Source organism: Nyctibius grandis, chromosome 2 (assembly GCF_013368605.1).
Source record: "Nyctibius grandis isolate bNycGra1 chromosome 2, bNycGra1.pri, whole genome shotgun sequence".
Taxonomy (NCBI): domain Eukaryota; kingdom Metazoa; phylum Chordata; class Aves; order Nyctibiiformes; family Nyctibiidae; genus Nyctibius; species Nyctibius grandis.
The window spans coordinates 50,777,026-50,802,462 of NC_090659.1; the positions used below are offsets into that span (position 1 = coordinate 50,777,026).

General features: G+C 39.9%; 1 protein-coding gene across 2 annotated transcripts; it reads right to left on the reverse strand.

Annotated features, from left to right (window-relative positions):
* Positions 1-25,437, reverse strand: CNGA3 (cyclic nucleotide gated channel subunit alpha 3). Of its 2 annotated transcripts, XM_068425581.1 has the most exons (8): positions 25,337-25,437; positions 18,303-18,419; positions 14,679-14,858; positions 12,987-13,040; positions 8,427-8,534; positions 6,176-6,283; positions 4,858-4,964; positions 1-1,409 (listed from the first exon to the last, which is right to left on the reverse strand). In XM_068425581.1, exons 1-8 carry the CDS (start codon positions 25,435-25,437, stop codon positions 1-3), a joined length of 2,184 nt encoding a protein of 727 aa, XP_068281682.1. The 2 variants fall into 2 exon arrangements, with proteins under 2 accessions (XP_068281682.1, XP_068281684.1); XM_068425583.1 differs by lacking the exon at positions 12,987-13,040.

The window sequence follows — 25,437 nt, forward strand, 5'->3', positions numbered from 1 at the left end:
TTACTGCGTTTTCTCCTCCTCAGGTTTTTCAGCCTCTGTTTCTCCAACTGATAAGGTGCCACTACCATATTTTTTCACTCGGGTTTCTACTCTGGCAAGTCTCTGCTTCACCTTCTTTTGAGATGAGGTGTATTCTGCCAAGAGCCTAGCAAACCTAGTCTGCAGCGTATCCAGAGCTGTTTCAAGCCTTTCTACTTTTTCTTCCAAGTCTTTTGGGTCAGCTCCTGCTTTTGCTGCTTCCTCATCTATTAGATTGTCTTTCATCAGAATTTGTCGCCCTTTCTCTTCCAGAGCCTTTTTGGCTTCTGGATATTCTGTGAGGGCTTCCATTAAATCATCTTTAGACAAGCAGAACAAATCAGAATAACCAATACTCCTTATGTTGGCTGTCCTCCTGTTGCCAGATTTGCTACCTTTGATGTTCAGGATGCTGATTTCACCAAAGTAGCTGCCATCGCTTAGGACTACAAATTGGGTTACGCCATCATCCGCCACCACAGCCAATCTTCCCTCTTTAATAATGTACATCTCTCTCCCAATATCTCCCTTTTTGCAAATGTAGTCCCCAGGACTGAAGACCGTAGGTTTCAGTTTCAGCACCAGCTCAATGAGAAGTCCAGCTTCACAATCCTGGAATATACGCACTTTCTTCAGTGTGTCCAGATGGACATTGATGGCAATTTCAGCCTTCAACTTGTCAGGCAGATTTTTGAGAACTTCCTTCTCATCCACTGTTTTCTTGTTAGTCCAGAGGTAATCAAACCACTTAATAACCCTGGCTTCCAAATCCTTAGTCACTTTTCGGAAATGCATGTACTGTTTGATGGAATCCACTTTGGCCTGGAACTCTGCCCTGGAGGCATTCATGTTGGAAATCATGGAGCCCACGTTACCAACGATGGTAGCGAAGATCAGCACACCCACCAAGAAGTCAATGACCACAAAGAGATACTCTTCATCTTTCACCGGGGGAGGTGTTTCTCCTATGGTTGTCAGTGTGAGCGTTGACCAGTACAGACTATAAACATACTTTCTAGACAGTCGCCCGTACTCTGGAATGGACACATTGGGGTAGACCCAAGAGTCGGTTCCAAATCCAATGACCTTCGAAATTGCGAAGTATATACACGCATTCCAGTGGATGATGATAAGAATGTATAAGACAAGATTTCCAATACGAAACATGTTTGGATAATTTGTCCTGGTTTCAGTACGGTCAAAAAACTCAAACAGCCGAGAAATCCTCAGCAACCGGTTAAATCGCAGTTCAGGGTGGTTCAGACCAAGCTTCAAATATGCCAGGTCTGTTGGCAGAAGAGACAGCACATCCAGTTTGAACTGCATAGTTTTGGTATAATGATCTCGTAATTTCTTTTCATCCCGAACTAGCAAACCTTGTTCAAGGAAGCCTTCAAAGAACAAAAACATATAGTTTACTTGTTAGAATAAAAACACCATCAACAGTACTGGGTGACTTGCATTTCAGATACCTGAGAACATTAAAATTTGTACTATTATGCATACAGATATTGATACACTGAGTTCATTTAATGAAAAATATTTAATTGCAAACAAATATTTCAAATAAGTCTCAGAGCTGATATATGAAGAACAACGACTCAATTATTACCACAATGCTCCCTATTCTGGGACAGCTGTATCTTTTTTCTTTTAGGTATCTTCGCAAAAAGAAAGGGGAGATTCAAATGCCTCATTTTTCATGAATCATTGGCATGACTCATAACTAAAGTTAAGCAAGCGTTAAGCAATTGTGTATAAAATCAAGAGTGGAATATTTTTAAATAAATACCAAGAATAAGTACGTATAATGGATTGTTGGAAACTTTTTCCAAACAATATAGATACCCTTGAGATAAAGAAATCCATTTTCCCCCCCCAGCCATGCTTTTCCTCTTGTGTCCACTGTTAAAGCTGACAGGATTTTCCTTTTCATTTGGGGAAAATCGTTTGCACTTTTTTGTGTGTTTCTAGTGAGAGAGCTACTAAGCAGAATTTTGTACATGGGTATTTCTTCATTCAAAAGACTTAGGAACGTGTTCAATTTTTAAAAATTATGAGAAGACATAAAATAGAGACAGAAGACATAAAGAGACTTTAAAGCAAACTGCATCTGTGTAAGAGTTCTCACAGAAAGGCTGCCTGAGCAGTACAGCTGCAGTGCTGTTGTTTTGGACCTCTCAAAGCTCAAGGCATTGAAAATGTTCCAGAGGGAACAGCCTGTGCACTGCAAAATACTTGCTGTGATTGCAAGTGGAGTGGTCCAACTGCCTGCCCACTACACCAACCAGGAGGAAAAGTCCACTGAGAGAAAAGCAAAACATTCCCTGTGTGTCGAGGATTATCACATTTTGCTAATCCCTTAGCAATCTACGAGCAGCAGCTTTCTCAGGGAAGCATCTGCTGAGGCAGACCAAGCTGCATTTCTTTGTGCCCTACACAGCACCGCTCTGTTTCTGGAATGTGTGCATATCTGTACAGTTGCCTCATGTACCTGTGTGTATCTGTCTTCGGGTATCTGCAAACTGATGGTGACTACAAACGGGAGTAGTTCCTGTGCCATGAATGTGTTACCTCCCAGAAAACTGCTGAAAAAACTGGTCAAATATACCCTTATTAACAGAGTTATGCAACTAAACAGAAAGTTGGCCAGACAGATGAATTTCTGACTCACAATTATTAAAAATAACTTCGAAAACACCTTCCTCCTGAAGGGAGATAAAGCCCCTCAGCTCTTTTTTTGTCCTCTCACAGAACTGAAGTCCTATAGCAAAACCTTTTGAAAGCACAAAACGTGTAGTATGCTAAACACGACCAGCTGCTGAGAGACAGGAATCGTTTCTGCTTCACAGTGCACAGTCACCAAAGAGGTGAAATACAGTGAAACTGGCCCTGCAGCTAGGCAGGAATGCACCACACAGAAGCTGATGTGGATCACGGTAGTTGCAGGGCTACCTAGATCCCAGTTCAAAGCCAGTCCCTGCCCTTAGACAGCCAGGAGTCACACGCTTCCCCAAAGACTCTTCCAGGACCTCTGTTCCCAGGGCAGATGGACCTTGCAGACTTACAGGAAAAGGCAGCAGGCATGGGCAGAGCCAGGAGGGGTTGTTAAGAGAGGTCACAAAGATTTCAGCACCTAAAAGAAGTGACTTCCTTATTTGAGTGCCTGAAACTGCAGCAGACACCTGCACTGAAGTGTTCAGATCTCTGCGGCAATTCTGCAGTTCCAATCCAGGCCTGCAAAGCCAACCTTCTAACCACACTTTCACAGCTGTACAATCATTATCAGGACAGCCCATGGAACTTTTATAACTTGCATTGCCTGGACACGCCCGATTTCTGCTCAGTTCTTTCCCATTACAATAACAGATATAAATGCAGAAGAGAAATTTAGTTGGCACACTTGACATTTTAACTACACAAAGAAGATGAAGTGCCCCCCGCCGCAAATACAGCAGTTTTGTGATTTAGGCTGCTATCTGAAACAGACTTTCCTATTGAGCCAGGTACTTGCTAAGTTTAAGAATTTGGCTTGTCATGAGTTGTGTGCTTCCCAACATGACAGCATTTTTAGCCTCTGCCTTGTAATTATGTTTACAACTTGTCACAAGCCATAATTAATGTCAAGCTGTCAGCATGATTAAAAGAAAAAAGAAAATCTAAAAATCAAAGATTTAGAAGAGCTCTCATTTTTATAATGATCAGCGCAGTTTTGGACCCTTTCAAGGGACATTTTGGGGCTGTGTCTGTACCAGTAAATAGAACAAGCCAGGAAAAGTTTTCTGGCCATGAGACCAGCTACCATGACAGCTTCTATTCACATGTAAGTTCTCTCAGCCTCCTCCAAAAATGACACCATGAACAACACCCAACCTCTGCTGTCCTTCCAGCTACGCCCTGACACTGCCTAAGAGAGTGCTAGCTGGCACAGACCCACAGTGCACGCACCAGTACATCAAGGTCTATTCTAGCCATTTAATGGTATGGATCACTGTATGTCATTGCTTAGGCCTATATTATGACCTTGTTTAGCTCTAAACAGATATCCCTTTAAGGCTAGAATCTGTATCAACTGGGCACGCTCAAATATGAAATCTTCTGAGACTGTCTGGACTACAGAAACTAGGACAGGAAGCTGAAGAGAACCACTTCACGCATGACATGGCACAGTCCTCACAGATCCTTTAGGGTCACACTTCCTTCAGGAAAGCAGGACCTGAGCAGAGGTGCTTCGGTGAATCCCATACCGCCACCCTCCTGGGTTAACCCTATACCACCACCAGGCAGTGGGACACCCAGCCAGGACCTCGAAGAGGCTGCAGGAAATAGAGGGGGTGGCATAGGGGCAGCACTGTCAGTTCCAGGCAGGGCTGCAGACTGGGGGCTGAGATGGGTGCCAGGTCTCACACTTGACCAACTCCATAATCACTTCTGAGCAGGATGCTGCACAACTTGGCTAAGAAAGCATCACTTGGGGGGGTCCAGTTGGTTTCTTACCCAATCTAATGAGCACAAGCAATATATCATGCACAGAGTGATCATGACATGCAAAGTGCCTTATTCTCCCTTCCCCACACAGCCTGTTACAGCAGCAGTTCAGCCAGCGTCTGACATGCCTATTAAGCACTGAATGTAGAGACAAGGGAAGTGCAGGTGTTGGGATGTCCAGCCTCAAAACAATCCAAGCTGGTCAGACACTTCATCTTCCCAAAGCCTCCACTATTGGGCTCTGCTGCAGACATGATGCTACACTGGTCACACCCCACATGGGAATTTCTGTTTCCAGCCTTTATATCCATGCTGTATCTGAAAACACTGTAAAACCCCCGAAAGACTCACCTGTTCTGAATCTGACAAACATGTCAAGAACATAGATGATATCAGAGCCGTAATCCAAGAACAGCCATAATTTAATATGGTCAATTTGTAGCTCATCAAAGCAGGCTCTAAAGAAGTAAAAAATGAAAAAAAAAAAAAAAAAATATTTACACCGACTGCATAAGCAGAGTACTTGCAATGTGTGTCCTAGCAGCATGTCAGTGCACATTACTGGCACTGAAAAATTACAGGCAGCATATCTCCATGTCTAGACATCTGCACATTAGAGCTATATGTCTAAACAGACACTAGGATCTTTCAGAATTCACAGGTGTTCAGGCCAGGAACAAAACTCAAACACATATATCCCACACAAGTGCACTTATGGAGGAATACACATATGCCTATAATTAAACACGCATCAGATCTCATGGGAAACACATCTCCATTAAGATAATTCCCAAACAGAAGATTTGTTTCTGAGTGGCAAGCCATCCTCATCTCTCCCTGCCGCCTGACACAGCCTAAGTGAACCATTTCCACAGCACTCCAAGAAAGCTGGAGAGCGCCTTTTTACAAGGGCATGTAGTGATAGGATGAGGGGGAACAGTTTTAAACTGAAAGAGGGTAGATTTAGATTAGGTATTAGGAAGAAATTACTGTGAAGGTGGTGAGACACTGGCACAGGTCGCCCAGAGACGTTGTGGCTCCCCCCCCCCCGGCAGTGTTCAAGGCCAGGCTGGATGAGGCTTTGAGCAACCTGGTCTAGTGGAAGGTGTCCCTGCCCATGGCAGCGGGGTTGGAACTAGATGATCTTTAAAGTCCCTTCCAACCCAAACCATTCTATGATTCACTTCATTACTTTGACTCAAACCGATTTCCACTTTTTACAAATGAAAAATAAATACTCAAGTAAAATATTCCTGCCCTTCAAGCATCTAGAGATGCACGATATTAATTTAAGATGACACAACACTGCCCACACCCCTCCCTTCTGTTCTCCACTGGGTGATAAGCAGACCTCTCTAGCAGTAGTCACTGAGCCCACAGTGGCCAAGGAACAGCCCTGCAGCTAGCCAGCAGGTGGCACACGAAGGCCACAGCCAGCGCTCATTTACAAGGTACAACAAACTCTTCTTAAACAAAAAGATAAAATGAAACATCGGCCATCTATTCCCAGAGGTGTGTATAGTGTATGTTCCTAAGGGTACACGAACTGTAAATCTTCTAGGTAAGCCACCCAAAAAATACCGCAGGGAGATAAGAGGATGATTTGCATAGGAAACATAATGAGACACTAAATTTGAAACCTGAAATTACTATTGACTTAAATCCATACCTGCATACTAGCATACACCAGTTATAGAACACGGGTGCTGCAATTATGGTCAGCCAGTTGTAGTAAATATTGCTTGAAGGATCTATCACAAAGATCTCTTTTTTCTTCCTGGAAAGTAAAACATGCAGATTTACACTGGAAATGTAATGAAGTGACCTGCTGGATCTCCCTCTCCTGGAGGCTGCTCATCTCATGGTGAACTCACAGCTGCCTAAGAAAAGTATCCATGCAGGCAGCTCCGGATGAAATACCAAATATTAGCTTCATCCCACTGGACATGCTCTATTTATTTGCTTGACCCAACTTTGGAAAAAGTAAGTAAGAGCGGAAAGAAAGACACAGACATTCACATTGCCCAGGCTGAAAACCACAGCCTTTCTGCGTATGACCCCACTGAAAAAAAGTAAAAAGTGACATGTTTCTTATTATCATTCGAGCTAGAAGGCTATGGTCCATTGCTAGAGAGCGAGCCTTCCTTTGCAGATTAATTTAGATGGTTTTGGCAAATCCTATTACATAAGTTACTGTATGAGCATGCATTTAAACAAGTAAGACACACGTATTCAAATACATGTTTACACAAGTAAGGCTCTCTGTGTGCACACATGTACAATGCGTGACTAGAACTAAAACGTGTTACTGTGTAAAAGCGAACTTCACACATAGGCCTGGCTCCCTAGGCCTCACAACAATGAGAGATGCTAAATGAAGAGTACAGGCCTTGAATTTAAAGAAGATTTAAAGAACAGCATGGCTAATGGCATATACAGAGTATGCTCAGCAGTGCCCTTCCCCAGCACAAGAAAGGTTAATATGGAATAGACAGCAATTAGGCATGTCATATTTAATCAGAGGAAATAAGTATTTGTGGATTGTGAGGTCCACAGCTGCAGAAGTTATTCCAACAGTAACATGTGATAGTGCAATCTGTGAACTGTATAATAGTGTGGGGAGTACGTGACCGGGCAATGCTTGGATATGTATTTGTGTGACTTCTCCTCATCTCCAAGAATGTAAATATATTAAAATGTAATGATAAATTATTTCATATTTGTGTGTATTTCTGGCATTATCCCTGTTGCCAGCTGAATGTCCAGATGATAATGTAAGGAAAGGAAGCAGCTTTAATCTAAAAAGTATTTACTTTGCGTCTTCACAACAGGTTTTGAGCCATTTCTTCTAAAAAACTGGTCACCCCCTCAAAGCTGGTGACCATGAAATACGGTCTTCATATGACAGAGTACACTGCCTTCTAGACATTAAAACATTTATTTTCTTTGCTGAGGTGTTTTAAAAATGCTTTAGGCTACTGCAAAGTTCAGGCTCTCACTACATAGTAACTGAAGCCGAAAGAGAATCCTTAGAACAAAGGCTTTCTAATCAAACAAAGCTTTGATTAAGAAAGTCAGGATCTTGATATCAAGCAGATTCCATTTGGAAGCGATTCCTAACTACGTGTCCCCATGCCTACATAGCACATGCCACCATATACATACATATAAACTTGCAGTATATTACTCTAACATACTCCTTAACTGTGAAGTCCATGCAAATGCATTCTCTTTTCACCTGCTATCATTGCTATTTTTAATGACCGGTAATACTAAATTGTACTATGTTTTGGGTCAGCTTTGGGGGAACAAAACAAGGGCAGGATCCATTTCTGTGAAAAGCATACAAATTATCTCATTTTGTTGCAGAAATACAGCAGCTCCTAATCAGCAGAAGCAAACTTTAGTGATCACTAGTAATGAATTGCACCATATTAAGTAATTATATGGGCTAGTCATTGTAATAACTAAACTTATTAGTAAATCTGTCATTTTCTACACGTAAGATTTTTGCTCTTTGTCCAAACCAGACTTTTGGTTCATCTGCTCTGAATCATTATGGACATTCTGGAAAAATAAAAAGCCTGTGCAGATCTGCAAAGCAGGCTGCTGTCCTAAAATGCCCTCATAGTAAAAAAGCGATCTTCAACAGCAAATCGAAGTGACCAGAGGTAGCTGAATTCCGTTTTACTGACCTAGGAAACTGCTCATGACAGGTCTAAACACAGGTCTTAAAGATGCAACAACTTTCTTGAGCAGTTGCACCTTTCCAAAGGGGAAAACATATTAAAGATTTGACAGGCTAACATTCTGCAGCCTACAGAACAGTAATTGTCGTGGAAGTGTTATGACGAAATGCCATACCGTGCTTTGTAGTGTAGGAGGTGTGTTACAAGCACACATTCGTTCTTTATACTTACTCTTCTTTTTTTTTATCATCTTTTTTGTCATCTTTCTTTTCCTCTTTCTTTTCCTCCTTCTTTTCCTCTTTTTTCTCCTCTTTAACCTCTTTCTTTTCTTCCTTTTTGCTGTACAACATAATGTAAGGCTTAGCGATATTATCGATATTCCAGCAGTTAGGGGAGAGGGTGGATGCTGAGGTACAGGAAACTAGACTAGACTCCCAGACAGAGCAGGACAGGGATCCAACTGGTGAAAATGGTTTAGAGGCTGAGGCCTCTCGAACTGACACCATCACACTAGCACATCAGGTAACCAGCTGGCTGATTCTGTGCATTGGTCACCCACGCTTTCTTGACCTTTTCAGACATCAGCGTACCAGGCTGATTTTAATTAAATGATTCCAGTTTGTTTCATTCTTTAGAACTCAGGTGTTTAAAAAGAAACCTATCAAATGGTAATAGAACTTGAAATGGCTTAACTGTCAACATTCTTTGCATATCCAAAACCTCACAGTGACTGTCTGAAGCTTTAATGGTAATTAAATGAAATGAGGCTGGATTTCCTCTCACAGTTCTTTAAAACCAACATAGCTATAATTAATTAATTACCTCTGGCTTCAACAATTACCTTGGAGAAGAATCCCAGTCAATGTTTGAACAAAAGCAGCAAATGTAAATAAAAGAGGTGTGTCTCATTTAACTACATAGTAGTGATTTTATAAATGCTTTACAGTCAACTTGATTAAGCCAACCTACTTTAGACATCTACAGTAGAGATCTAATGTATCTACAAGATAGTCCGTATCTCATAGTCCACATCTACAAGACGACTTGTGCCTCAAAAGCATTTTTTTTCTTTTCATCAACTCTAAAGGAAGAATGGATTGCCTAGTTCAGATGCAGGTGTCTATGTGTGATCAGAGGAGCCATGTCCAGGTTGCTCCGCCTGTATTCGATTCCCACTGTACTCAAAAGCATTAAGCACGAAGTTCCATCCTTGCTAAAATCAATGGGAATTTTGCCTAGACTTAATGGAATCATGATTGTCCCCAAGTTTATTAATTGCTTTTCATGTAATAAAGTAAAATATGGACCATTTAACATAATTATATCCTACCATTCCATAGTACCCAGCACAGACGCAAGCTGCAAGGTTTAATTCCAGATACAGATTTTCATACTGTTCAAGTATATACAGCCTGTAGCTCATTAGAATGTGATAAGCCAGATATAAAAATAGATCTGACTTCCCTCATTCTTAGGTTTGTCTGAACAGAAGAATCTTGAGATATGTTAACTTACACAGACAGGCCCAGGCATCCTCTGCAAAACTGCAGAAGTTAACGTCTTTCCTAAGATTCCGGCAATACTTAATCTTAGAGGTAAATTTGCTACATGCATTGGTCAAGAATCATGTACGCTGAAGAACTGCACTCATTTGCACAAGCAGAAAATCCATGATCTGAGATCTCCCTGTTTTGCATTTGAAATTTCTCTCCCTGTTTTGCATTTGAAATTTCTTTATTCCCTGAAGCAGAAAGTGTCCCCATTGGTTAAACATAAAACACTAAATGTTTCTGATGATACTACAGTGTATGTGGATAATGCATATATAAACATAACTTTCCACACATAAGGTCTGGTTTGGATGAAAGCCATGGACTCCTGCTCCCATAGGAGCTACATGTTCTCCTCTGAACAGCCAAGATTGGGTCTGATTCTCTCCTTGCACTGGTGTCAATAAAGGACAAATTAGTTCAATGACAGCAACACCCCACAGCAAAGACAGAATACCTAATAACAGTTGAAAAAATGCCGCTTACAGGATTTGAACCAACAGGTAAAAAGTTTAGTGAGCTCACTTGTACTTTTCCTGTATACTTGCTCCTATTACTCAGAACAGAAAAAGCCTACGCTGTGAATGCAGTCCTGTCTATGAATGTGCCTGTTACAGGGAGAAAGAAAGAAGCCCTCCAAGGGAGAGGACAACAGTCACCAATTTTAAGGTAGTAGTAGCTTTCACCTATCAGCAATGAGCACCTGTTCCAGTTCTTACCCTTAGACATTTCCATAGTGATGCAGCACCACAGTGTAATTTGGAAAAGCCCAAACTCATTTGCTAAAAAATGCTGAGATCCTACACTCCTCCAGTGTAGGAGTAACACCTACCAAGCTGACCAACACCACTGAAACCTTTAAAATTATACACTGCAAGGGAGCATAACTGGAGGAGAAAAGAACCATTGGGTTGACTGATCTTCTATTTATACACGCATCCCAACTCAAAGAAACAGTTTTTCATTTACTAAGGCTGATTTCTGCACAGCAGTGGGAACTGCCGCTCAAGCATTTATTTCTCTGCCACTGACCCCCCTGGACTTCTACAGCTTCTCTTTCAAATCTGCACCAAAAACTCCTTCCTATTTAAAAAATATGTCAGGATGTCACTGCACATTACTATGCATGGTGCCTGATCTAAAGACCAGTTTAGTGTTGCTCTTGTTAGCATTAACATAGCTCCTCAATACTTCAAATGTCTGGCATTCTTACTAGAACATGAGAACGAGTAACACAGTTTTCAAAGGGTAGGGCCACTGCACATTTGTGGATGTTGTTGTGCAGAGAAAAGTAGGTTGAGATACAGAATCAATCAAAAAGTCTCAGTGGTGGTGAACTGTGGAGTGAGTATTTTGACAATTCCAACTTCCTCCTACTTTTTGTTTAAAAAAAAAGACATTATTTCACACAGCATCTAATGCAAATACTTCTTTTTCTCTGGCCTGAGACCTCCTACAAAACTCATCTGTCAACTACAAGCATCTCTCATAAGTGAGACTCTTCCATTTCTGTGGCCGCTGTTCATCTCTTTACTGTGGTAACTCCCAACTTATCATACTCCACCTACTTGTAGTCTGGTGGTGGAAATCACTCAGAGGAAAAGGTTGGCCACAATCAAAGACTTGAAAGCATCACTTACAGTTCCCCAAGGGCAGGCACTCTTAGGTCTTGAACATAATGAAAAACCCAAAGCTTCAAAACGACCTGCATCTTTTTTTCTTTATCAGTGTTAATGAGTTAACCGGGATCCAATAACTAATAAAACAGTTGTTTGTGCCTGTCCTCTTTCAGCAATACAGTGGCATTCATTACGTGTTTCCAGCACATCAAAATGAGCATGCATCTTCAGAGTTAGAAAACATGCCTTCATCAGCCCCTACAAAAACACTGTCATAGTCTTTGAATGAGTCAAATATTTGCATTTCTCATCTGTCAAGTACTTTGCAAATCAAGTATGTTTCAGGCTGTCAGGCAGGTAGGCAGACAGGTGTTGTCTTCATTTAAAAATAATGAAACATTGGAAGGATGAAAGTTTCGCCAAAAGTACATGAGTCATTGTCAGAAACAGAGTAACAAAGCAGTATTTCCATCCTAGTCAGTCCTTTGAGCCCTGACTAGCAGGCTAGGCTCCAGGCTTTTAGCACTTTTTTTTTTTACCAGTCTAAATAAAATTCTGCACATTTCTGTCACTGTTCACTGCACACTGATCTTCCTTTTTAATAAAAGTTATGCAAACCAAACCAAAAAGCTGCTTCAGGAGCAGGAAGAGCTCTTGCTCAGCTATGTGCACAAAGGTTTTGCAGCATCATTTAAAACATACAGTTTGAGCTAGCCCGTGATGGAATTATTTAGAGAAAAAAACAAGAGTTTCCTAAAAGTATTTCTGACATAATCAGAAACTGTCCTGATTATTTTTAATTTTTGTTTTCATCTGGAAAGCAATGAAAAAAAATTAACTACCATCATGGGTGAAAACAGATCTGCTTCTTGATGCTACAAAGCAGAGATGTCCTCAGACAGCTGTGGTGTAAGACATGCAACAAACATTGGTGCTGGGTGATTTTAAATTACAGGAGCTCTTCACCTTTTCAAGAGATTTCTCTTTGGTGTAACACTCTGAAATATCTTGTCAAATATATAAAATAGACTCCAAACGACAGCTTCTGTCAGAGCTTCTGTTGCAATGCAAGCCTTACTATGTTGCCTGTCACTCTCTCTACATCTGCACCAACAGTATCTGCTGAACTGAAACACACATTTCAAAAAGATGGTTAGTTTTCATTTAGACTGCACCCATGAGTGTTTTCTTGGTACCATGATCAGTATCCACTTCTCATTTGACAACCTGAAACTTCTGGGGCATTTGATTTGCAAAAATGGACTAGTACGTTAAAAGAGGAAAATCACTATTAGAAAATTAATACATGAATCTCATTTTAAAACTGACAAATTAATAAATCAATTGGCAATGCAGTAAAATCAGCCAGCTGAACTAGAGGAGGTAGGGACTAAATGCTTAATCAAGTTTGCTCCTTGAGAGGTAAGGGTAGACAAAAAGTTCACAGAGAGCATGAAGCTTTTCATACTAAGAAAACTAGATCTTTCTTTACAATTAAACTATATTCTTAGGAAAGGCTTAGGGAAAGATAAGGAGTTTATACTACAAATGTTACTAGGCTGGAAAGGGAAAAAGAGAAGGAGCTAGTAGTAGAAAGGTGTTTGGAAGTTATCAGTACTTACTCTTCATTGGTGTTGTTGCTATAGTTGACATTAAACCTGGCCAAGGGCCAGTGACTGCAGCAAAGTTAAATAAAACATATTAAAGAGTGTAAAGACTGTTGGCATTTCATACACGTGTTTACCGACATGACAGACTGTCTTACTGGCTTCTCACATATGCACTGATAAGATTAGGAAGGTCAACTTTGACTGCAGTGATAAGCCCCTTTGCATAACTATTTCAAGGCACCAGTTTCTTTTTACCATGTGGTTGGTATACGCATTTGTGATCACATCTGATGTCTGAAGCTTGTTCTCAGGCACGTTAGTGCATGGCAACATGCATCTCACTAATTTTAGCCCTGTACTCATTTAGCTACTATTTTAAGCTTTCTTCAATACTTTCAAGTCTTCTTCATCTTGGCACTTCAAGATGCAGTGGCAAGGCTTGTGGATAAGTTACAAGCCTACCTATCACTGCTGCAGAATTAAGCCTTCATGATAGAACAACCGGGAGTTACTGTCATGTGGCAACAGTGTAAAACTGAGAAGGCAAGGATGGATACTCCCAAATTCACTTCTAATAGCCTTATACAGAGGTTTGTTAGCCCAGGATCAATGTTGTCCTTTCTAATTACTCTGAATCTGCAGTTGCTACTGATCCAGATGTCTGAAAAATCAGACAACAGCCCGGCTAATTCAACAAAATGTGCTTTTGAGCTGAACTTCTAAGGAGTAGATCAAGCGAAGGTAATAAGGCTGTGCTGGACCGCAACAAATCAAGGTAACCTGTATCATGCACAGCCCTTCAAAGGTTCTTGCTTTAATCTGAATTAGTAGCTGAGACTTTGAAACAAATCAGTTTATTACTTGCTTACCCACCAATCTTTAACTATGCAAAACATACGGGAGTCTACGCTTCAAAGCATAATGCCAAACAGAAAGTCAAATTTTGTCTTGGGACTTCATTTTCCTCTTCTAGGTGGAGTTAAATTTAAAACACTATCATATAGTTATAAAGTAATAATAATTCATCAAGTCAAGACTGTAAACACATAAAGGTTTCTCTTTCTAATAAAACAAGCCTCTGTTGTTTTATTGGAAAATTTTTAAGATAAGACTGAACCTGCCTTCCATACCAAAGACTCAGTATGTGCTAATAAGTTAAGTCAGCAGCCAAAAGATTTTATGATTCCTGCATCAGAAGCCCTCTGTAATTTTAGCAGCTGAATTCCTGAGTAGGTGTAACAAAGCAATGACACTTTTGCACAACTGCTTGTTTGGAGTTCCCTAACACTTGCAGATAATGTGCATAACATTGATGCCCTGAAAAGACACAACTAGCAACATCCTAGATTCTTGAAATAATAGAAATTGCATTCATCCTCAGTAGAGAGGAGTTCAACAACCTCAAGGTGCACAGGTAGCATATGATAAAATTTCAGTTCTGAGAAACCATTCTGCCTGAAGCAGCATGATCAAAATCCTTTACTTCAAAATCTTTGCCACAGTGTGTTTTAGGGGGAAAAAGAAAGTCTGCTGAAAGCCGTAATATTCCAGTTATGTGAAGATTCCTGGACAGCATTAGATACTCTGTTCATCTTCCATGCTAAGCTCCCTACCTTCTTCTTAAAATAAAACTTACATCCTAATCACCAAGAAAATATCATAACCTCAGTCGTCTTCCTTTAAAGTATAAACACGTCTTCTTACCTGTTTACTCCCCCAGGCCGGTCACGGACACCCAGAAAGGAGCGGATGTTACTTTGCCTACTGGACACCTCTATGAGCTCTGGCCCTCGGATACGTTCTAGGAAAGAATCAGGTCTTTGGTCTTCATGGTGCAAACGTCTTGTGGCCCATGACCTCACAGATATGAGAAATCGTGATAGCCTGCATGGAACAGACATACAACATTGACTGAACCACACAAGAACATCAGATGGCTTAAATCATCCCCACAAAGAGCAGCCCAGGGGGATTTTTCTCCACTTCTCCACCTGCCATGAAATTAAATTTGATGGATTAACTGTATGAAGCCAGTCACTTCCCCCAATTTCATACATCACCTTTTGCAGTGGATCAGGAAACTATCATCTCACACATCAGTTCTCAGTCCACTGTACCAGCACCACAGGAGCAACAGAAGAATATTTGTGCCAAATAGGAGCGAACCAAGTGGCTGGGGTGGGGCAGTTGACTTCTGATAAACTTCTGACATTATGTGATAATGGGGGAATCCTGGACTGACAGAACTAGGAGATATAAAATACTCACAGGATCACATGCTCAAGGGCTGGTACACAGAGTGGAAACAAAAGCTGAATTGTAGGTGAGGGAGAACGGACTTTAAAATAAGAAATGATAAAAATTCAGCCACTTTCCCCATGATTTTGAAGGGTCTGTCTGCAGACATATTAATTGCCTATCACATACAAACCTGCCTACTGCATAGGAAGCACTATTTCCTCATCCTAAATTTCTAGCAGAGGACTGAAATGAGATAAGCAAAAAAATCATGACAACATAATTAATTTATCACTGTATCATTATGTATCTTCTTTACCCACTAATTCACATTACAAATCCTTACAATCTTTTCTGTCAAAGTTCAAAAGAAAACATGTTTCTGAAAAATTGAAAATAATGGAGACTGAAATCTAAAAAAGTGTTTATATTTATTACCCACACAATATATTGTATTATTTCCTATCAGCAGTCTAGTTTGTACAAAAGTGGTGCTAATTCAGGTTTTCCAAACTTGACCTCAAAAACAGCATAATGAAATCCTGAACAATGCTTAACTTCTTACAGAGACCTTGGGCTACTCAAGGAAAGCTCTTTACATTCTCTCTTCATTGGCTAGTATTACTTATGCTCAGAATCCATAAAGAGGTTGATACGAACAATTTAAACCCTATAGTAAAGTACATCTGCCTCTTGATTGCAGTTCTCAAGGGCCTAACTATACCTCCTCACAGATCTTGCCCAGGTTCTCTTACCCTGAAATAAAAAGGACAAAAAAGGCGGGAATAATATCACGTATCAAAAATTAGAAAAAGATATTCCTAGTTCTTTAGTGCTATACCAAGATAGCGTCATATAAATCATCTACAATTTCCAACAATAAGAGAACTGAAAGCCTACCAAGAATGCAAAAGAAAAGAAAAGCACCACATAAACGTCTGAGATTATTTAACAGATTCCTCACTCTATTCAAAAAACACTGCATAAAATTAAGCTACAGAGTTCTTCTCTTTGCCTGAGCAGAACTCAGCTTTCATGTAAGGAGTGGTATGGAAAACTACTAATATGGATGGTCTTACTTACATTAGAAAAGAAAGCATTTTGATGAGACCTGTTAGTTAAGGAGTAAACAGATTTTGCCAAGTAAGACTGAGAGCCTCTCTATTTGAACAAAGAAATAGAATTTTCTGATTTCTGCCATGCTATATTATTTTCACATTTTTGTCCTTTACATCTTGAAGTAAGATACGCAGTGAAGTCTATCAGATGCTGTTGTCTTAGGCCCTTGAGAATTTGCATTCAAGAGACATGTTATGTTACCCTAATATTTAAACTGCTAAGCATTCATGTTTTTCATCACAGGCTTCCTCGTATATTCAGAGCATAAGTAACTGTAGCTACACACATGTGTAATTCAGACTATCCTGAAAAAGGGTAAAGAACAATATAAACAAAGATTAAAAAGGAAGTTCTCAATATGAGTTTATATATTCATGTGCTTTATGTTTACACAAAACACACACCTATAAATGTTTTCCAGCTAAAACCAACTTCTTGCAGACTTTGTAATCTGCATGCAGTGGTCTCACTATCTGACAACCATACAGGGAAATACAAGTTTATTCTGCACCATCCAAAAGGCTGAAGTGTAAACAACACTCTTTAAATGACTCTAGTTTTATAATAATTCTTTTTCTTTCCTCTTTGAAATACACTATCCTTAACTTCAGGTTTATATTTAAGTCCCAGTAAAGTAAATGATTAAGCAAATGGTTGACTTGAATTTTGCTGACTAAGGCTCCCAATCCATTATAAACATAACTGGATTCTAAAAACTGAGAGAAACTCTTGCACTCCCAACACAAGAGCCCCTGTCTCCTCCCTTGACAGAGCCATCTACCAACAAGGGAACAATCATTATGTCTTATTTGAGAGGAAGCAAACATTGCATCAGCTATCAGCCAGAACCAAACACTTATCCATTTACTTTACAGTCTGGCCTCACTTCATGCATTTCCTCAGCATTCAGTATGTTTTCAGATCTGATCATGTAAAAATAATTTTTTTTTATTCAGACTAATTTGTGTGAGCTCATTCAGCATCTCTAGGATTCTAAGGTTTTTATTAGCAATGAGTAAGCAATGAGTTCAGAATCAAGATCAAAAGCAGCTTCTGTTACTTTTTATAGATTTTCTTCAGCTGGACTCCTTCATTTTCTTGAAAAGTGATAGTTCTTCTCACTTTGCCTCCAAATTGTGATCAGTCTCTTTCAACAATTTAAACTTAATACTGATACCAGACGGTTTAGTAAAAGTAGGCCTTAAAGTAGTCCCTAAAAGGCCTACTTTGTGTAACCTTTAGACAGAACCAATTTTCCTTTCAGTAATTGTCCTTTCAGCTAAAATAACTGCACTTTCTGAAACTAACTGCATGTTTTGCAGACAGTGTCTGCTTCTAGGACTGGTAACGCTTAAAGTTATAGCTATCACTGACTCTTGCTTGTGCTTATTCTTAGAGAATCCAAGGTCTCTGTTAAATTCCTCACTAATTACAAAGAAGGGACAAAGATAAACAAGACTGTGAACAGCATCTTTGTAGGGTCTTAACTGACTCAATTCACAGCTCTGGCAACAGGAGAAGAGATAAATCCTGTAAGAACCGGAACAGTATCTTCTCCTCGGAGCCACCTGCATGTGTCAACAGAAAGGCATCAACCGCACTTGCTTGCGCAGAAGCAGGGTCATACACAGACAGCAAAACTATGGGGGAATTATGACCCCCAGAGACCACCCAAGACCCCTTCTCCAATTTAGTACACATGCACAAAGACATTACATAACGTATTAGCATATGCATAAGGTTTATTGGAATAGGTGGGCTTTTCTCGGGAATTGTATGAATATTCATTTTCCTATAATGTATATAATGAGTGTGCTTTTGCTTCTCGCTGGACATGTTAGGTGGAGCAATCCCCCATGTCCCTCAGCCGAATAAAGTAATGCCTGCTCGTTAATGCTAAAACCCGGCATTAAGGAGTTTTATTCCCGATTTCGGTGACAATACTGGAAATGGTATTAGTTAGCACGTTACCTTGCCATTGCTCCCCTGCCTGTGAATGAGCTCGTCTGGGATTCAGATAGATGTCCTCCCTCCACAGAAATGACTCCCTGCAGTTCTGAAGACGCATCCTCACACAGTGACTGGGTTCTGCAAAACCAAATTTTTTTTTAAGAATTCCATACAGCCTTCAGCAGACTTCCCTCCATCTGATTCTTTCCAGTACTCCATAAGGAAACAATGCAGCAAAATGTCCTCTTCCTAGTAATATGGCATACATTTGATAAACATAGAGCTAAGCCTATATTCCTACTTTCCTGGAGCCATCCAACAAGAAATGAAGTCAGTGGAGGCTCTGCCATCCGTTCCAGCAAGCTCAGAAGCTGATTCTTCCTTACTGGTCAGTACTGCTCTGGTATGCAGGCACACAGTTATGGGAAGCGTATTTTCTACTCTATAACACCTCCTGTAAGGCATCAGCAGCTTTCCTTCAACATAGAGTTCATTCCTAGGGGGCTTTAAAGTGACTGCCCACTGCTTTTTGCAGTGTTGTTCTCCTAGACATTGTTTGGGTTTAACAATCTGGAATTTCTACCAGTGTGGTTCCTTTTTACGACTCAAAGCAAATACACATCTCTTTTTGCCTTCACTCTTGCTTGGATTGAAAGGGAAAACGGTGAGTTTACAGTAGTTAGTCCTGAGCAGCACCACTGCTGCTCTTACCAGCCTGTTGCCACCAGCTGCACAACTGCAGGCCTAATGCTGCTCGCTTCGTAACTGAAACTTCACCTATGGCATAGCAAAACTGGCTACAGATCTTCAGGGCTGCCCCAGCAGCGATGAGATAAGGGACCTCAGGCTACTGCCACACATGGAAAACGCTACAACAGCCCAGTTGCACACAACTGCAGACAGTGATGATAACGTTGAGCTACGTGCAGTGTCTGCCAACTCCCATGAATTCCCGTAATTCTAAGACTACTTACTAGCACTGAAATAATCAGCATTTGAGAAAAACAGATGAAATTTTAGCCTCATCTTTCAGTAATGGAGTTTTGAAATTTACTTCACTGGAACCTGGACTTTACCAGGGCTCACTCTGGATTTTTTTACAAGACTCCTAGGGTTTTCTCTGTGTTTTTCATTCTCTAGTATTCACTTTTACAAGACTTTGTCATATCCATTAAGGATCACCTTTTTCCCCTCTTTGTAATGCAAACAAGAACTCTCACATGACTCTCAATCTGTATTGCCAGGAAAACACTGACGATAATGATACTTGCAGTATCTTCATAAGAACTGGCAACAGCACTTTGAATGCTCACAAAAGGATAATTAGCAACTCGATTTTGTGTGTACTCACAGCTGAGAAACCAACAAACAGAGTATTAAAACTTTATTATTTCTACACAAAGAATCATGCTAAAAAAAAGAGGGTCTTGTCACTCCCAGAATTCTCAACTTGTTAGCTGTTTTCTTCTTCTCTTCTAATAAGAAGACACCAATAGACGCTGCTTAGTACCAAAAGACTTTTATAACTTAGTTTACATTGTGGGTGCTGAGAATATCGTGGATGCCAAAGTTAACATGGCTTCTAGGGGAGAATGATCAAACTCAGGGAACAGAAATCCATTCAGATCACCAGACACACAGAGCCCGCATTCAGCTCAAGTAGTCTCCTGAGCCAGATGCTGGGAAAGAATTAGAGGAAAGTATGTTCCAGATACTTGCAGTCTGCCTGCTTTTTTTCTTTTTCCTGGAGCATCTGCCTACAGTCCTGCTGGAGAAAGGATACTGTACTAGTCAGTCTTTTAGACGGCACTGATATGGCTGCTTTTAAAACCTTTTATTCCTTTTTACAGAAAAATATCTATTTCATGTGATCTTAGACAGCAATAAATTATAATATTGCTACTTCTGTTCTTACTTACCAATTATTATTATTTTTGTGTCCCAAAAATACATTTTTAAAAGAAGATAGTGGGAGTTCTTAGAAAATAATTGTGTGTCACAATTCAGATGTGAAAAAAAAATCATATTTTTCAGAAATAGATAACCTTTCATGGAGGCTTAAGCCAATATCTTTTATTTCACATTTGGATGGATTAGAAGTTTGTGTTCAGTCAGTGACTCAGATAATGAGAAGTATCTCACTAAGATGCAGTAACTCAACTGCTTTTAGTGACTCTACATTAAATTGTTATATTTGCTCTAAATATAGGTAATAAATATAAGAGTCACAAAATAAAGTAGTGAATAATAATACGGAAAACATGGATTAAAATACTTCAGGTATTCTCCCAAGTAGAATTCAAAAAAGAAAAAAGATTGCCAGAGTGCATTCTTTGTCAGCCTAAGAAAACCCTACACAGAGGTCAAGCCCAGGAAATCAGGGCAATCAGACTTTTTCTGAAGTCTCAGAGGGAGATCTATTTCAATTTTATTAGCCTCTATAAGCATATTGAAATACAATGAACACCATGTGATGTTCTATTTTGATATAACTGTGCTGGTTTATCAGTGGGAACAAGAGCCAAGCAGGAGTTGAAAACTGCTGACCAAATGCACTGTTAACTGTCCTTCTTATTTCTTTTTTGAAAACTTTTTTTAGTCCCAGTCTCCTTGATTACTGACGTTACTGTGCTTGGGCATCTGCTGACAATAAATAAAAGGCTATGAATGAAGAGCTCAGCTTTATTTTGAGTAAATGCCTAGGAAGGCAATGCAGAACAGTGCAGAGAGAGCTGAGTGAGCTCTAACCAAGCTGTATCAGGTACCAAAAGCAATACTGTCCTACTAGCTCCACTTCTCAGCACAGAGTCATACTTGCCAAAAGTACATCATCTGTTAAGTGCTTCGTGTGCATGATCGTCACCTCCATGCTCCTCAGCACTGTGGAAAGCTGCGCTCCACTGTCCCTACACAGGCTCATCATATTTTGTGCATCTGTAACACTGACAGATTTACCAACTGTCTGTCCTCTTGCTAGCAGTAACTACAGAGCACTTAACGGCCCCCTCTAAAACCCAGTGTTTTCAATCCAGGGTATGGCTTTTGGTGTCCAGAGCCAGAAATGTGTTGAAGAAATGTTTTAACCCAGATGAAAGAAAATGGCATGCTTAATGTGACCTGATCTGAACACCTTCCAATTTGACCCAGAGTCCCACAAAACCAATTAAAAATTTCAAATTATTTAAATTACTCTCTCATCGGATTCTTACCAATAAGTGATCAGACACACTCACTGAAAAACTTGCATTCTGTAGGAAAAAAAAAGGCAAAACTCTCAGACTCAACTGCTGGAATCATATTATGGACTGGATTACGTATTCAACTAGCGAAATTTTGAAGTCTATTTTTATTTTGGTTGCTTGACTGTTTCTAAAAAACAATTTTCTGATTACTCTATATGTGCACCAAGAATTTCTGCAACTAGGTTTATGTTATAACGAAATATAACAAATTGCAAATAAATTCAGGTTTACCTTACAAAAAAGTTATATCAATAACATGTGTAGAGAACTCAGGAAAATCAAAATTATTTTGTGGAAACAGTACCAAAGTGCTTGCATTTCACTTTTACAAATACAGCTTATGTATATCTGCAACAGGATCAGAAAACAATACACAAAGGACTTCTCCACCAGGCAACTCTTACGAAAGCACCTGTCCGATATTACACAGCGATCACAAACATATTCCACTTTAATTGACACAAATGCAAATCACAAAGTACATCTAAAATGAACTCCTCCTTCCATTATTATAACTCCCTATTATAAAACTCACATACTCATTCCTGACTTTCCTCAACCCTGTTCAGATAATACAAGAGACCTTATTTGTCTGCTGGCTTTATATTGATGCAGAGGGCAGTTACAGATGGGGCTTTCGATGTAACACCTTCAATGCATGTGGCATAGTTTTTACTTCATTTTTACCAAGACAGACTCATTCCCATCTGGACTCCATAAGCATGTTTGGTATCTGCAGCAAAGCAGTAACCACTGCCATTACTATCCAAGGGTGTTACACAATCTGAAATAAACATGAGAAGACAATACGCAGTGTGCCAAGAAATAAAGAGCAGGTTACAAAGCAGAAACATCAGCAGATGATGGTGCCTCCTTGGCTTATGCTGAAAAATATTTTATTTCCCTGGGGGTAGCAACGTCACTATATCTTAGAGAAAATTCACTGACATTGAAGTTTCTGCTCCATGCCTCTTCAGCTCTCTAAAGGCCAATTTATTCCCATGCTTTCAAGGTATCTAGCGGAATAAGCTCTGGGAAGGATATTTACATCAGCACCTGCTTTGTACCTGTCCCTTGCCTTGACTTAATTTGGCTCTAAATTTGCACAAAGTTCTTCAAGCAAACCCTAGAAGACCATTTTCACCTAAAATGCATGCAAACAATCCAGAATTTTCATTTAGTACTAATTGTTTTGAAGTTCTGATCAGTTAAACAGGAATTGCTAAAGCCCTTTCGAGTAATGACTATGAGCCAGACTTCAAGGGCAGGATTTGGCTCCAGATGGCAGTGACCTAAATTAGGGTGTCTAACATAAGCTGAGTATCTAAGTTCCCATTATAGCCAATTGCCATCTTAAGGCTTGATTCAGCTGCCTCAATACAGGAGTCCCAGTACCATTTGGAATACCTCAAAATACTTTATCTGACCTCTCCACAGCACACAGGTCTCTCCTCATATCCACTAGCCCCAGCTAAATGCTTCAGATACTCTATGGTATCTCAAATAGCTTTTGATGCCTGTTTTAGGCATCTAAATACCTCTCATAATCAACAGAGCCAAAGGAGCCTGAAGAGCTATTCAACTTGAGGGTAAGCTGAACAGTTCCCTAGACGCCACTGACTCTTAGTACTGACCGCATCTCCACTGATCACAGCAGGAACTTAGACACCTACTCACATAAAGACACTGAAATCCAGATGTCTACAAGGCACAGCTGAATCCTACTTCCAACTTTTAGATACCCAAATTGTGTCTATGAGATAACGCGCTGCCTGTCCTATTCGAGCTGCTTCTATACAGAGGCCGGATTTTAAAAATGAAGACTCATTTGTTATTTTTTGTTTTGTTGATTTTTGTTTTAACAAAATGGACCAGCTTTATAGCACACTACACTGTAAGAATATGGGCACACGAATCACCTACTCCAGCATAACTGAGAATGGCAGTTTAAAGATCACTAGCAGCTTTCTGTTAACTGTTGCAGTGAATGCTTTTTCTTGATAATACCTCATTCCACAGCAGAAAAGTACTTAAGCACATCCTTAGCATTAAGCATAAATTTAACACCCACTGACTTTAATGAGAACTAGGTAATGTGCTTAATTGCTTTGTTGAACTATAGCCAACAGCAGTTGGAGGAAGATAAAGTCAAAGGAGAAATGCTGCTACTCTAGAAAACCTGGGTTTCTTCCAATGTCTGTAGTTGTATATTTTGCTACAAGACAAAGAAGGGCTAAAATTTTGGATGGGATCTATCTTTTGGTACAGATATATTCTAAAACAAATCTGAATTTTAAAAATGTTTATCAGAATTCCTTGAGTGGTATTACAAAGGTATTGTATATACTTAGTAGCCACCACTTCAGCAAACCAAAAACCTTAAATGAGATCTCTTTTACAGAGTAAGATTGTATCTTTTTACACATCTATCAACTCCTGTAATTAATGCTGATAACAGCAAACTTTCTTTTAAATAAATGCCTCATCAAGACCATCATAACAATAAAGTGCAATTCCTATTTCAGTCCCTCTACCTGTCATAAACAAGTCATTGCCTCTAAAACTGCAGATGACTGCAGTGATTTAATTCTACATTTAAACCTTTATATCCATACTCTCACATCCCTGCCAGTAATTCCATTTCATGAGCTGCCAATCACTGGTATCCTCTACAAAAGGAAATTAAAAAAAGGAAAGGAACAGGCTCATTTCGATCTGTGTTCTCCCTGTTTCTGAGATTCCACTGTAAACGGAGACAAAGGGACACAGCTCTTGCAAATCTCCCTAAGGAGACCACGGGGTAGTGTAACTAATCAAGCAAGCCATACTATGCAGAATAAAAGCAGCTCCATTTTCACTACTGTAGGTACACCTACATGACAGAAGGTATGATGTAAGCAAAGCAGAAAGGAAAAAAAGAACCAATTCAAACAGGACAGGGACAGGGATCGCATCCATACTCGATGCTAGGGGCATGCAATCCAAAATTATCATAACGTAGGCAGTCCTATCAGCCCAGCAGGATTTTGAGTGCTCTAGTCTGGGTACACATTTGAACAGCAAAAGACAGTCTGACAAGGTCCATGTAAGCGGAGGTGGTTGACCATAACAAGCCAAAAGCAGAACACTTTTTCCAGTCTGTACAGGTGCTGTGGATCATCAGACACTTTCCTGCAGGTCCAGCAGGGTTTGCCCAGACTAGACAAATGACTGGTACTGTGTAAAATGTAAGTGCAAGCTCACTGGCACGTTTTAAACAGACACTTTAAAACTATCAAAACAGAGAAAGGTGAATGTAAAGAAACTGTTACAGTTCCACTGTACAGCGAGAAGCTCTGAAAAGCCAGTATAGAAACGTCAATATTCTGTATACACTACAAATGTTCCCTATCACAGGAATTAGGTGATTTGCAAAGGCTACTTTTAAAAAAAAACCTTCCTGAGGCTTTTCATTGCATGGCACTGGGAGGATCCCCTTTTCTCCAAAACTTGCAGACTCTGGGGAAAGCACAGACCCTGCTATCTGCTTGGTGACTTGAGAAAGAGGTTTCTCCTTAATGAGTTGGTGTAATTCTCACTGATGTGAAAATGGGCTTTATTCCTGAGGTAATACAGATTCTGGTTCCAAAACTGCAAGGCATGACAATCTTCCTATTCCTGTCTCTTCTGTATTTTGGATATGCATCATTAAGTCAGCTAAGTGCACCTGGTCAGCAATATCATGATATAACACTCCCATAATACAGAGCTAGAGGAGTGCCACAAAATATGCAGCAATCTGTCCTCTTGACTGTGATTAAAAGAATATATTACCTGATACAGCCATTTTCAATCCTTTCAATATCTTCATCAGTAGTTCTGACAGACAGTCTGTGCATACCAGGGTAGGAGTGCCGGGTGTTGATTTTTGCCAT